This window comes from Somniosus microcephalus, chromosome 20 (assembly GCF_052327205.1).
Source record: "Somniosus microcephalus isolate GS21.2 chromosome 20, FLI_Smic_1.0, whole genome shotgun sequence".
Classification (NCBI taxonomy): Eukaryota; Metazoa; Chordata; class Chondrichthyes; order Squaliformes; family Somniosidae; genus Somniosus; species Somniosus microcephalus.
The window spans coordinates 36,163,544-36,178,508 of NC_141006.1; the positions used below are offsets into that span (position 1 = coordinate 36,163,544).

Consider the following 14,965-nt stretch of genomic DNA (forward strand, 5'->3'; position numbering starts at 1 on the left):
TGGTCAAAGGACGCTGGTTAAATTCCGGGATAAATGGGATCACAAGTGAAGTGACTTTCATTAATATTCTGGGAAACAGCTATCTGCTAACATTTTGGCAAGAGGCCAGGGGAAGAGAGCCTCCCGCTGGAACAAGATATGTGATGAGGCAGAGCTTGCTGCTGAAATCAATACTCGGGCTAAAAACCTGGATCAGCACGCACCTTTGAGAGTATTACTGCCTTATAGATGGCAGGCTCTTAGGTTTGTTGTCCTGTAATCATAGAAATTTCACGGCATTCAGCCCATCATGCCTGTGTTGGCTCTCTCAAAGTGCAAGCCATTTAGTCCTGTTCCTTTGCCCTTTTCCCAGTACCTTTCAATTTATTTTTTCTTTTTCAAATATCTTCATTCATTAAATTATTAAAATCCAATTGTGTACATTAGCTGTAGATTTTCCTGGTAATCAGTTGCATATTATTTCTCAGCAAACTCCTGGCAACACATTTTCTCATTCAGTGTCAGTGTTTACAGCTGTCAGTGACTTGGAGCACACATACGGGCTGATTTTCCTGCCATCCGCCCTGCTGTTGTACAGTAGCAGCTCACCTGGCCCAGGAGCGCTGGAAGTTTCAGCCCTGCACCATTAACAAGTCTCGGGGGCACCCCTGGCTGGGCCTATCGCTGGCAGAAAGGGCAGGAAATGTAAGCACAACTTCAGGCCTCTGAGGCTGACAGCTGTGTGTTGGGTTTCTCAGAATGGGGCCTTCGAGCTGCTGTTGGGAGATCAGCCAGAATTTCTTGATTACCTATAAACATTGGGTGGGGGGGCCGGCAGGGTGGGGGGGCGGGGGGAGGTGGAGTCAAACTGATTAAATTTTCCTTGCCTACCCCCAGTATCCCTGCCCATCCTCTGTTGATGGGGCAGGGGGGGGGGTCAAAGGGCAGGCCACAATGCCATGATTCACTGGGTGTTCAGCCTGTGATGTCGTCAGAAATTGAGGCAAGAAACTGGGAATGACCCTTTTTAAGTCCAGCCTCACTTACTTAGCTATGATGGGCCTGCTCTGACTGAAGGCGCAACCCAGCTCCCCCCACACCGTTGAAGCCCTTTAAGTTCAAGGTCAAAGTAAAAGGAGCAAATACCTGGCAAACTAGGTCTCTGCCCCCTTTCTATGATGTTTGAACCTGGGGCAATGAGCATTTCACCAAAGCATGAGGGTCAGGAATATCAACTCCATACTACAATGATGAATGCTGCCATGACACAAACTATAGTATCTCAGTTCATTACATTTATAGTAAAATATTATCCAAGACAATTAAAAATATTTCATCTTGGAGGTATTCCAAGTTAGTAATTAGAAATTACTCAAGGTTTAATCTGTTGGTTTATGAGTCATTTGATTAGTTTACCACCTAACCATGCCTTGTAACACTCCCTACTATCCATTCCTCTGTGGTCTGGGGCTGAGCTGAACTGCATGTTTCGGGGTATTAATGAACCAGTCAAAACTCTCTTACAAGAGTATCTGTTCTCTTAGTTAATGTGCATGGGTTGAGGTGTGCTTTCCTGGCCATGTCTGTTTAGTTGATGCTTTCATATTTATACCTGAGATGGTATTGAAATACAATATTCCTATTGGTTGAAATATCATCCTTGTATCTTGTTAATGAAAGAAAAAAAGACTTGCATTTATATAGTGCCTTTCACGTCCCAAAGCGCTTTACAGCCAATGAAGACAAGAATTAAACAAAACCTTCTTGAAATTTCCAGTTCTAATTTATTTGGATATACTGGTTTGTCGTTTTAGATATGTCTTCCTCCTCTTTCTCCAAGTAAGCACAACTGAAAAGTATCAAATAAGCAGGGGGGAAGTTGTACAGAGTTCAGTTTTCTTAACAGTACTGAACGTAACACAATTGTCACCAGAAGTGGCTTTGTAAGATGTTTGTGGTGTACTACACGGAGTCAAAACCGATACAATAGCTTTTGCAATTTATTGGTCCTTTCAGAGGTTTGGAGTTGCCATTAGGTTGCGCTGGCAAAAGATAGTGGAATTTTAAACGCAAATTACGCTCAGCGCAAACCGAGTTTCCGCGACCTTTTGCGCTAGTTTAGAAAACATCACGCTAGAAGCTGGCCCCACCTACAAAATTAAGGATAGTATTCGACTAAAAACAAGGGCATATAAGGTAGCCAAATCTAGTGGGAGGATAGAGGATTGGGAAAACTTTAAAAGACAGCAAAATATGACAAAAAGATTGATTAAGAAAGGGAAGATAGATTATGAAAGTAAATTAGCAAAAAATATAAAAACAGATAGTAAGAGTTTTTATAGTTATATAAAAAGAAAAAGGGTGGCTAAAGTAAATGTTGGTCCCTTAGAGGATGAGACCGGGAAATTAATGGTGGGAAATATGGAGATGGCAAAAACACTGAATGAATATTTTGTATCAGTCTTTACAGTAGAGGACACTAAGAATATCCCAACACTGGACAAACAGGGGGCTATGGGGGGGAGGAGCTAAACACGATCAAAATCACTAAGGAAGTGGTACTCGGTAAAATAATGGGACTCAAGGCAGATAAATCACCTGGACCTGATGGCTTACATCCTAGGGTCTTGAGGGAAGTGGCGGTAGGGATTGTGGATGCATTGGTAATAATTTTCCAAAACTCCCTGGACTCAGCAAAGGTCCTGGCAGACTGGAAAACTGCTAATGTAACACCCTTATTTAAAAAGGGCAGTAGACAGAAGGCTGGAAACCGGTTAGCCTTACATCTGTGGTAGGTAAAATTTTGGAGTCCATTATTAAGGAGACAGTAACAGGACATTTGGATAATCATAATTAAATAGGACAAAGTCAGCATGGTTTTATGAAGGGGAAGTCATGTTTGACAAATTTGCTGGAGTTCTTTGAGGAAGTAACGTATAGGGTGGATAAAGGGGAACCAGTGGACGTAGTGTATTTAGACTTCCAAAAGGCATTTGACAAGGTGCCACACAAAAGATTATTGTTTAAGATAAAAAATCACAGGATTGGGGGTAATATTCTGGCATGGATAGAGGTTTGGCTATCTAACAGAAGGCAGAGAGTTGGGATAAATGGTTCATTCTCAGACTGGCAATCAGTAACTAGTGGTGTTCCGCAGGGGTCAGTGCTGGGTCCCCAACTCTTTACAATCTATATTAACGATTTGGAGGAGGGGACCGAGTGTAACATATCAAAGTTTGCAGATGACACTAAGATGGGAGGGAAGTAGTGAGTGAGGAGGACATAAAAAACCTGCAAGGGGACATCGACAGGCTAAGTAAGTGGGCAGAGATTTGGCAGATGGAATACAATACTGGAAAGTGTGAGGTTATGCACTTTGGCAGGAAAAATCGTAGAGCAAGTTATTGTCTTAATGGCAAGAAACTGGAAAGTACTGAAGTACAAAGGGATCTGGGGGTCCTGGTGCACAAAACTCAAAAGGTTAGTATGCAGGTGCAGCAAGTGATTAAGAAGGCCAATGGAATGTTGGCTTTCATTGCTAGGGGGATAGAATATAAAAATAGGGAGGTATTGCTTCAGTTGTACAAGGTATTGGTGAGACTGCACCTGGAATACTGCGTACAGTTTTGGTGTCCATACTTAAGAAAGGACATACTTGCTCTCGAGTCAGTACAAAGAAGGTTCACTCGGTTAATCCCGGGGATGAGGGGATGGACATATGAGGAGAGGTTGAGTAGATTGGGACTCTACTCATTGGAGTTCAGAAGAATGAGAGGCGATCTTATTGAAACATATAAGATTGTGAAGGGGTTGGATCGGGTGGATGCAGGGAAGATGTTCCCGATGATGGGTGAAACTAGAACTAGGGGGCATAGTCTTAGAATAAGGGGCTGCTCTTTCAAAACTGAGATGAGGAGGAACTACTTCACTCGGAGGGTGGTAGGTCCATGGAATATGCTGCCCCAAAAAGCTGTAGAAGCTACATCATTACATAAATTTAAAACAGAAATAGACAGTTTCCTAGAAGTAAAGGGAATTAAGGGTTACGGGGAGCGGGCAGGAATTTGGACATGAGTCTAGGTTCGGATCGGTCATGGCCCTGTGGGTAGCGGAGCGGGCCCAGGGGCCGTGTAGCCTGATCCTGCTCCTATTTCGTGTGTCTAATTCTGTTAGATTCAGGAGATGGTTCTGTGATAGTGGATTGGCGGTTAGGATCAGATCAGCCATGATCTTATTGAATGGCAGAGCAGGCTCGAGGGGCCGATTGGCCTACTCCTGCTCCTATTTCTTATGTTCTTATGTTCTTAAAACTGGCCATGCCTCCAGATCAAATTAACCTGAGCTTTTTTTTAGGCACTAGGAGAGTACTAGGCACATTTTAAAAGCTTTTGAATATATTTTTTTAATTTACTAAGGAACTGGCTACTGTACACCAATGTAACTAGCAAATGGTTCTGTCTAGTTTTTTTGTCATTTTCAGTTATTTAAGATTGGGTTACTCACAGGTGGTGGATTAGACACTGATTAAAATGCTTCCTTTTTGTGATAAACTCATTTTCAGCTGTATTTATCAAACTGCACTAAGTTACCACTCTTAAATATATTAAGGAATATTTCTTAAAGCAAACATTTTATTAAAATTACATTCTAAAATGCTGCCCGATTGCGTTGGTTCATGGCAGATATTGTGTTTGGCCATATGCAAATGAGTTTGAACGGAAATTTGAGAAAAAAACACTTCTCAAAATTAGCCCAGATTGACAATTGTGTCCAAAGCAGAAACACTATCCCAGAATGTTTATTTAAAAAATCCCTTTTTGGGTGGATGGAGCAATGGTTTTGCGTCCAGCCTTGCCTAATTGGACAACGGTCTCTCTACCCTGGCTATAAGGGTCTAAATCTTTTTTAATTCGTTCATGGGATGTGGGCATCGCCAACAAGGCCAGCATTTATTACCCATCCCTAATTGCCCTTGAGAAGGTGGTGGTGAGCCGCCTTCTTGAACCGCTGCAGTCCGTGTGGTGAAGGTGCTCCCACAGTGCTGTTTGGGAGGGAGTTCCAGGATTTTGACCCAACGACGATGAAGCAACGGCGATATGCTTCCAAGTCAGGATTAGTGTGCGACTTGGAGAAGGTAGTGTCCCCATGCGTCTGCTGCCCTTGTACATTCTAGGTGGTAGAGGTCGCGGATTTGGGAATGAATTTGGAGTGGGTATCAATCCAACTCCTAGTAAAAATGTGCTTGTGATGCAAAACCCCCGTGATCCATGTGTGTATAGAAAGGAAGTAAGTGTCTCATTGAACAATGGCTGAATAAGTGGAACTTGCTCTCACAAACACTTTTATGAATCAGGACATTTTAACAACCTGAGTATTATACTGTTGTTGTAAGAATTGTCCTCGTGCCTACACAAGCATACCTCAGTACAGAGGAAGAAGAAGAGGGGGCAGGTGAAATCAGTGTCAGGGTGGAGGGGAGGTTAAAATGTCTTTAGCCGACTATTTATAACATGGTCCAAATTAACACTAAGCTCAAACTGGGTGTTCACTACAAAAAAGGTTTGCTGCTGATCCTGATGAATGCTGCATTAAACATCAAATCATGTTGAGATGACTCCCCTGGTGAGGAGAGCTATTTAGTTGTTCCCTGCAGTTAATAATCAGGTCTGACTGAATCTGCTCTCATCATTTTTCACGACTGCTATCGATAACTTAATCAGAATGTTAACTTCTCTCCCGATAGGTCATCAAGCTCACTTTTGATGATTTTGAATTGGAAAGGGGCTACGACACACTAACAGTTGGGGATGGAGGCCAGCCTGGAGAACAGAAAACAGTGCTTCATGTGTAAGTAATGCCTTTAGTACGCCAAGAATCACGTCAGATGCTAAATGTGTTTAATTATGCAGCGTTCTCATCACATAATTCAAGATACAGAATGGCCTGGAGTTTCCCCTCAGTTGCACTGATTTTTTTTTAGTGCAATTCATCCAAAATCGGCCAAGCTAGCACAAAGGATCGTGGAATTTCAAGTACAAATTACATCCAGCGCAAATTGAGTTTCTGCACTCTTGTGCACTAGTTTAAAAAAACATTGCTTTAGAAGCCGGAGCCCACCTGCAAAACTGGCCACGCCCCCAGATCGAATTAAACACTACTGCGAGTTCCTGCTAAATGCGCTCGTTTGCACGTGATGCAAAGCGCCTGTGATCCATGTGTGTATAGAAAGGAAATAAGTGCCTCATTGAACAGTGGCTGAATAAGTGGAACTTGCTCTCACAAACACTTTTATGAATCAGGACATTTTAACAACCTGAGTATTATACTGTTGCAAGAATTGTCCTCGTGCCTACCCAAGCACACCTCAGTACAGAGGAAGAAGAGGGGGCAGGTGGAATCGGTGTCAGGGTGGAGGGGAGGCTCTGAAAATTAAGCTTTTTTTTTTAGGAGGAAGGGCACTAATAGATGCCTTTAAAAGCTTTTAAATATTTTTTTTTCATTTACTAAGAAACTGACTACTGTACACCAATGAAAAGTAAATGGTTCTGTATAGTTTTTTAAAAGCCATTTTCAGTTCATTTGAGTCAGGTTACTCACAGGTGGTGGACTAGACGCTCTGATCATCTTTTGTGATAAACCCATTTTCAGCTGTATTAATAAAACTGCACCAGGTTACCACTCTTAAATATATCGAGGAATATTTTTTCAATGCAAACTTTTAAAAAAAAATTGCATTCTAAAACGCTGCCCAATTGGGCTGGTTCATGGCAGATTTTACATCCGACGATATGCAAACTTGAGCAAAGAAAAAATCACTTTTGCAAGGGAGTGCAATTTGCGCCCAGATCGCCGATTGCGTCCAAAGCGGAAACTCTTGGCCTTCATATGTAGACTTATTCTTCATGATCTGTTTTATTGTGACCAACAGCAAATAATACGGGGTCATTTCAAACACCTGTACACTCCCAATAGCAACCGACTGTAACTTGAGAGCAGTGTGAAGACTCTTCTGGCCCAAGTAGGGAACTGACATCTGCTAATCGCACGTAACAGAAAAGCCACCCAACCAAATTTAGCAATTACAGGGGGAATGTTAACTTCTGGCCGGTCGATGGGTAGCACACATGGGCAGCTCAACCAGGGGGGGTGTGCAGCAGGAATCCCAGTGCATTTTAACTGCCAGGCCTATTTGAATGGAGTCGCTGAACTGCCTGCCCCAACTGGGCGTCCAGAGGCAGCTCGCTGAATACGGGCCAGTGGATTATCGGGCAGCCTCTGGACGGGGGCGCGGGGGGGGGGGGGTCTGCATTTATTTCGGGAACACCGAACGAGGGGGGTGGGGGAGGTGAGGTGGGGTGGGGTGAGCCCCGGACGGGGTTCCCTGCTCCTCCCGGCCATACACAATCATATTTTTTTTAACTTACCTTGGAGGGCCTTTGCTTCTGTTCTGACAGCTGCTACTGAGCGGAGTGTCCATGGTGGGCGGTGCGCTCAGTAGGCCGTTAAAAATGGCTTTGGGGTCCTATCTACGTATTAGGACCCCGATTAGCATAAGAATAAGAGGTCCCCACCTTAGTCCTGTGGGTGCCCCAGCTGCTGACTTTAAGATCGCTGCTGGGATGAAAAAAGTACGGTAAGTTGACCATTTTGATTTTAACTCCTGGTTTCCACCAGATGGGGGGAGTTAAAATCCCTCCCCCTCCCCCTCCCCCACTTAAATTTCCGTGAGTTTTGTGCTGGTGAAGGAGGATATCTCTTCTCAGATATGCCACCGGTTCTCAAGGTTGATGTCCTGGTGTTGTTCTTTTTACAGTCACAGTGGGGAACTCAATTGGTGCACGGAGCACTGATTTTATTTTAAGCAATACAGAGTGCAAATGCACAAGACACCATCTCCCTTTCCTTACTTTGTTATTTACTATGTGCGGAGCTCCATCCTTCCAGTCGGCCATGTACAATTGTCACTGGAATGAACTTGCTTAAATTTACTTAATATGCTGAGGGAGGCAAGTCAACATAGTCAAAATCTCAAAGAGGAGAAATTTCTGTAAATCCCTTCAGAAATGTAAAGCTGCTGTTTAATAACTGTGATCTTTGTCACTAAGTGTTCAATTGAGAACTCTGGAGGCACAATATTGAGAGAATACAAAAGGTGGTTGCTGAATTATTCACTCTTGGATAACTGGCTTAATTAATTCATCACATCATCATCAACTTCACTTTTCAATTATACTTCACTTTCTGTGACATCCGAGACGCCATCGTTATATGAATTCTGTTTAATTTTTCTGACATTTGGAATGAAGTCAGATTGTACTAATCAGTTTTTCCGATTTTCTGCCTGGCAGCTTGACAGGTACGAATGTTCCTGACCTAATTGTGAGTGTGAGCAATCAGATGTGGCTACAGTTCCAGACTGATGAGACCAACAGTTTGCTGGGCTTCAAGGCTACATTTGCAGGTACTGTGTACAGTAATGAAAAATAAAGATAAAGGGAGCATTGAAAGGAAAGAATATGTCGCCTCCAACTGCCAATCATCAATTAATCAGCTTGTTGGGGTTACTATAAGGCCTCTATTAATGGACATTTCTCAGCCACCCTTGAATGCTCCTAAATGCAACATGTATTTCTACTGTGTTCCTTAAGTGGAGATATGGAAGTGCAGTTAAAGAGGGGGAAAAACACCTATTTCTTAACACATCTGCTGCACTTGGGTTTTTTATTTTAAGAGAATGGGTATGTCCGAAATATCACCAGCATTGGGGAGGAACTGAGTGGAGACCAGGTACTTGCCTAGATGCGAGGTAGGATTTTGTTGCTATCCTTTCAGTATCTGGTCTCAGAGCTGCACCGGTAGAGATCCGGAAGCAGGTCACTGGACCCCACCTCTCCCACTACCCACCCCCCCACCTCCACCTCTGCCACACCACCACCATCAACTCATTCAGGCTGGTGCAGAGAAGACCCAAGAAATACCTGAACAGCGAACAAAGGAGAAAAAAGAGACATTAACAGGGGGCAAATATGGTCCATTTGATGACTTGATGCAAGCAGCCTCTGTGTGGATTAGTTAAACAGTACTCGCACTGTGTGGCGAGAGGCAAGTTCAAATCACTCTACCTACCCGATCAGTTAGGTATCTGCTTCTTGTGAATGTTTCCTGTACCCACCTCTGTACTTGATGGGGTTTCCACCAGACGTCTGGTGAAGTTATGGCAGCAGAGTGGAAGTAGCTGCAAGAAAATTCCTGGCCCTGGTCGTAGCAATCCAGAAAAAGTAAATAAAAGAGGAAGAAATAATATAAGGTCTTTAAAGTCACATATGCAAGGATTACCCAAAACTTAAAGACAGGGTTGCAAAATAATATTCTATGGTATACCTCCAGTGTTTGGCAAAGGAGGAGTGTACACCGATTGAGAGTTTAAATGTGTGGCTAGTCGTCTGTTGCTAATTACAAATAATATTTGACTAGTAATAGGATTTACAGGCTATGCCTTAACAAAGCCTGAACAATGGAACTTGCAAGTAACATTGAGACAGCTGTCCAGAATTGTTTGAACCAGCTAGGTGGAGAGAAATAGGGATCCCAAATGAGACTGATTGTAGAGTAGAAAGTAATTAACAAGAACACAGTAACTCAGAGATGCACAGAAACCAGAAATCTGGTGAGAACAGCTACAATACAGATACATGATTGCTCCAAGCATTAGGTGTAGTGTCCGTGTGTAGATAAAGACACTGAAGACAGGAGTTGGTTCATAGGTATTTACTAAGCAAGTCTCGGGGGGGGGGTTTCTAAAGGATATACACAATACACAGGCTTATATAGCCCAAGTGGCAATTACCGGCATTACGCACACCTGGGGCTCTTAAAGGCACATACACCATAATTGCTCTTAAAGGCACATACACCACAATTCCTCCCCTTCTAGCTAACTAGTACATCATATTTTAAGTAATTATTAATTACATGTTATATGCAAAATAATATACATTGCTGTATTAATTAATTATAAGTTAGTCTCTCAGGAGGCTTCCTGACTCGGTCCGGATAACGCCTCGGGGGTGTAGTAGTTTCTGGTGGTGTAGTAGGTTCTTCTGGCAAGGCTGATTCGGCTCGAAGGCCAGTGTTGGGTTCATCGGGCTCCAGTATCACCGGATCGGAGGTAGCTATGGGTATCTCTACTTCATCGTTAGATGTATAGAGTGGTGGTGTAGGTTGTCCCTTTTCGGATGACTTGATGATTTGGTCAGCATGGCACCTTATTATGCTGTCTCCGATGTCCACGGTATACATCAGTGGTCCTAATCGTGTGCAGATAGTTCCAGGCTGCCATTTCTCGGTACGGTAGTCCCGAGCCAAAACCGGTTGGCCTATCTGGAAGGCCCTAGTTGGCCTTTCATTCATGCCCTGAAACTGCCGGTTCTCCACGTCCCTTCGGATGTTGGGCTTGACCAAATCCAGCCGGCATCTTAGGTTTCTATTGTAGAACATCATGGCGGGAGTTTGGTTAGTAACCATATGCGTTGCATTCCTATATGCAAATAAGAAGTTATCCACCTTGTGCTGAAGTTTTATGTCTTCATTACCCATGGCCTTGATGCCTTCTTGAAGGTCTGGACAAACCTTTCAGCCAATCCGTTGGTGGCGGGATGGTATGGGGCGGACGTGTAGTGCTTTACCCCATTGTTCTTTAAGAACTTTCTGAATTCTTCGGACACAAATTGCGGTCCATTATCAGAACATATCTGCTCCGGCAGCCCATTCCTGGCAAATATGGTCCTTAATACTGTGATGGTTTTTTCCGTGGTGGTGGAGGACATCTTTATTACCTCCGGCCACTTGGAGTGTGCATCAACTGCGATTAAGAACATTGAGTCCATAAATGGACCAGCAAAGTCGATGTGCACCCTTTGCCAGGGAGATGAGGGCCACTCCCATGGATGTAGAGGGGCCTGTGCCGGAGCATTTTGGACCTTCTGGCATCCTAGGCAGCTCTTGGTCATGTCTTCGATGTCTCCATCGATACCTGGCCACCATACAAACGCCCTAGCTAGGTTCTTCATTTTCACTCCACCCAGATGCCCATCGTGAAGCTCCTTTAGCACTTTATCCTGGAGTTTGGGTGGAATCACCACTCTGGATCCACACATCAAGGTTCCTCGGCACACTGACAGCTGTTCTCTTCTTTGCGAGAATGCTGGCAACAGTGGTTCGCCATGTGCTGGCCATCCCTTCACTGTTAAATCGTAGACCCGTGAGAGAGTAGGGTCATTTCTTGTCTCCCTTTCAATGGCAGAATTTGTCACCGGTAGACATTCCACTATGGTAGAGTGGAATATCTCTACTGGGTCTACTGTAGGTGCCTCTTCTACCGTTGGCAACGGTAGGCGTGATAAACCGTCAGCATTCCCATGCTGTTTTGACCCTTTGTATTCAATGTTGTATTGGTGTGCCCCTAGAAAAAGGGACCACCTCTGTAGTCTTTGTGCCGTCATAATGGGGACACCTTTTTTAGGGTTGAATATGGAGATGAGGGGTTGATGGTCAGTCAGCAAGGTAAATTTTTGTCCGTGTAGGTAATGGTTGAATTTCTTCACTCCCCATACCAGGCTGAGTGCTTCCCTGTCTATCTGGGCATAGTTACGCTCAGCTGAGTTCAATGAGCGTGACGCAAAAGCTATCGGCCATTCCGAGCCATCAGGGAATCTATGGGACAATACCGCTCCTATGCCGTAAGGGGATGCATCGCACACCAGTCTGATTGGTAGTGATGGGTTGTAATGAGCCAAAATTTTCTCGGATGTGATTAAGTCTTTACATTTATGGAAGGCACGTTTACAGTCTTCGTTCCATTTCCAAATCACTCCTGTCTGTAGAAGATCATTAAGAGGGTATAGAATAGTTGATAAGTTCGGTAAAAATTTATGATAGTAATTTATTAATCCCAAGAATGACCTTAATTGTGAAACATTTTCAGGTGCTGGGGCTTTTATAACTGCTTCAATTTTTTTTCAGGTGACTTATGCAACCCTTCCTTATTAATTATGTGGCCACAATATGATATCTGATTTTGGAAAAATTCGCACTTGGGGCGATTTGCTCGTAGGCCCCGTTCTTTCAGCCTAGTGAGCACCTGCTCCAAATTGGCAAGGTGCTCGTTGTCGTTTTCTCCTGTTATAAGGATGTCGTCTAGGTAGCATTGAGTCCCCGGAATCCCTTGCAGGACTTGCTCCATAGCTCTTTGCCAGATAGCTGGAGCTGATGCTATTCCAAAAACCAGTTGATTGTACTGGTACAGGCCTTTGTGTGTGTTTATTGTGAGATACTTTTTAGAGGTCTCCTCAACCTCCATCTGTAGATATGCCTGTGCCAAGTCAATTTTTGTGAAACGTTTCCCTCCAGATAGTGAGGCGAAAATATCTTCTATCCTCGGAAGAGGATACTGTACCGTGTGAAGGACCGGGTTTACAGTCACCTTAAAGTCCCCACAGATGCGAATTTTTTTCTGTTCCTCAGAGTTATTTTTCAATGTTTTTTTCATGACTGGAACGATGGGTGTTGCCCATTCGCTCCAATCTATTTTGGATAATACACCTGCCTTTTCCAAATTCTTCAGCTCTGCCTCGACTGCCGGACGTATTGCGTATGGCACCGGTCTTGCCTTAAAAAATTTTGGAATTGCTGTATCTTCCACTTTTATTGAGGCGGTGATTCCTTTCAAGGTTCCTAGTTTCTCTTGAAACACTTCTTTGGCGTTGGCCAAGATGTCTTTTAATCGTTCAGGTATGATGTCATCATTGTTTTTTTCTTTACTGGTCACCGTCAGTGCCTGAATGGAGTGCCAGTCTAAATGTATCTTCCTTATCCATTCCCGTCCTAACAACGGTGGACCACCATCTTGTAGAATGTATAAATACAACTTTTGTATTTCTTTGCCATTGTATACCACAGGCACCCTTATTTTTCCTTTGGGGTAGACTTTCTGCCCCGTATATGTTTTTAAGATAATGGATGTGTCTTTTAGAGGTATATGCGAAAATAGCCTCTCGTAATCTCGTCGATTTATTACGGTTAGAGCTGATCCTGCATCTAGCTCCATTTTAACTGAAGACCCTGCTATTGTGAGGGTAACCCAAATGGTTTGGTAATCCTCTTTGGCAAGTACATTATGTAATTTGAGACAGCTTAGTCTCTTGTTTCCGGAGTCGCTATCGCTATTCTGGTCTTCGGAGCTATTGTCCGTCATCATTTGTACCTTCCTGTACTTTTCTTTATTGATTTTTTGTTTTCTGTCAGTGGATTTATTTTGTCCAGATTGGCATACCCGTGCAATGTGTCCAATCTTACCACATTGCCTGCATGCTTTGCCCTTGAACCAGCAGTCCCTCTGGTTATGGGTGGATCTGCCGCAGCGATAACGTCTTCCGAACTCCTGTGTCATTTTATGGGTGCCGAAGTCCTGTGTCTCTTGTTGTATCTCTGCAGCTCCTTTTGCTGCTGCTTCGTATGATACAGCCATACTGAAAGCTTTGTCCAATGTTAAATCTTTTTCAGAAAGAAGTCTTTTTTGTGTTCCTTCACTTAAGAGACCGCAAACAAATTTGTCTCGAAGATAATCCGATAGTCCTGCTCCGAATTGGCAGTACTTTGATAGCTTTCTTAATTCGGTTAGGTAATCAGTGTTACTTTCATTCTTGTGTTGATTTCTCTTGAAGAACTTGAATCGTTCCGCTATCAGCAGCGGTGTTGGGTTTAAATGCTCCTGCAGGGTATCAACAATTTCTTTAAAAGTCTTGTCCTTTGGTTTGGCTGGAGTGATTAAATTTCGTAACAGCCCGTATGTCTTCGCGCCCATTAAGTTCAGAAGTACTGAAGCTTTTTTTTCATCTGTTATTCCATTTGCAGTGCAATAAACCTCTACTCTTTCCACGTATGTGGTCCAATCTTCTATTTCGCTATCAAAAGCCTCAATATTACCAGATTTAGGCATTTCAGAAAAGATATAGCGCTTCCCGCGCTTTTTTTTTTCTCTGCAGCAACGATATGGCACTTCCCGCGCTTTCCCGCCGCTGCTACCGATAACAACGCTGTTTTACTGTGGTTTCCGTTTATTCACTGTTGGAGACTCGTTCCCGACGGAGGTCTAAACGCTGACCTGCTTGCCGCGCCGGCCGTCTCTCGAGTGCACCCTCCCAGTCCGTTATTGCTTGCCTCCGATTTCGCTGCCTGTCTCAGCTGTAGAGCCCGCCGCTGGAGCTCCAGCCTGACGCCCAGGAAGGATTAGCGCAGTACCTGTCACCAGCTTGGCCAGCTGGTGAAACCACAGTTTCTTTTACTTCCTTGAGTCTTCTGGACGCTGGAGGAATCGATGTCCTTGAGGTGCTGCCGAATTGCAGGTAAGTCCATTTCCACTTCGTCGCCACTGTAGTGTCCGTGTGTAGATAAAGACACTGAAGACAGGAGTTGGTTCATAGGTATTTACTAAGCAAGCCTGGGGGGGGGGGTTTCTAAAGGATATACACAATACACAGGCTTATATAGCCCAAGTGGCAATTACCGGCATTACGCACACCTGGGGCTCTTAAAGGCACATACACCATAATTGCTCTTAAAGGCACATACACCACATTAGGAATAAGATGTTTGAAGTGGAGGCTGTTGTAACATTAGGCAGCACCATGTAGTGGGAATATTGGATACGTGACTGACCCCAATTGATGAATAAACCATACAGGGCTATAGAATGTTCAGAAAAGACAGAGTAGGCAAAAAAGGTGTTGCTGTTTTTGTCAGCGATACCTGGGAGGTTAAATATGTTAATTCTGTGACTGGTGGAAAGTTACACAATGAACCACTCTGGTTAGATATCCATAATGTGAAAAGGACAAAGATAACATTCGAGGTGTGCTGCAGACCACCAGTTCACAATAAGAAAGACTTGCATTTCTATAGCGCCTTTCACGGACATCTCTGTAGTGAT

The 14,965-nt window shown here is 43.7% G+C and overlaps 1 protein-coding gene across 1 annotated transcript in view; it reads left to right on the forward strand.

Annotated features, from left to right (window-relative positions):
* Positions 1-14,965, forward strand: part of csmd2 (CUB and Sushi multiple domains 2) — an 807,040-nt gene that overhangs the window by 163,681 nt on the left and 628,394 nt on the right. The window contains exons 6-7 of the mRNA XM_085962435.1: positions 5,723-5,826; positions 8,328-8,440. Coding sequence (XP_085818561.1) covers positions 5,723-5,826; positions 8,328-8,440 — 217 coding nt within the window. The remainder of the gene's footprint in view (positions 1-5,722; positions 5,827-8,327; positions 8,441-14,965) is intronic.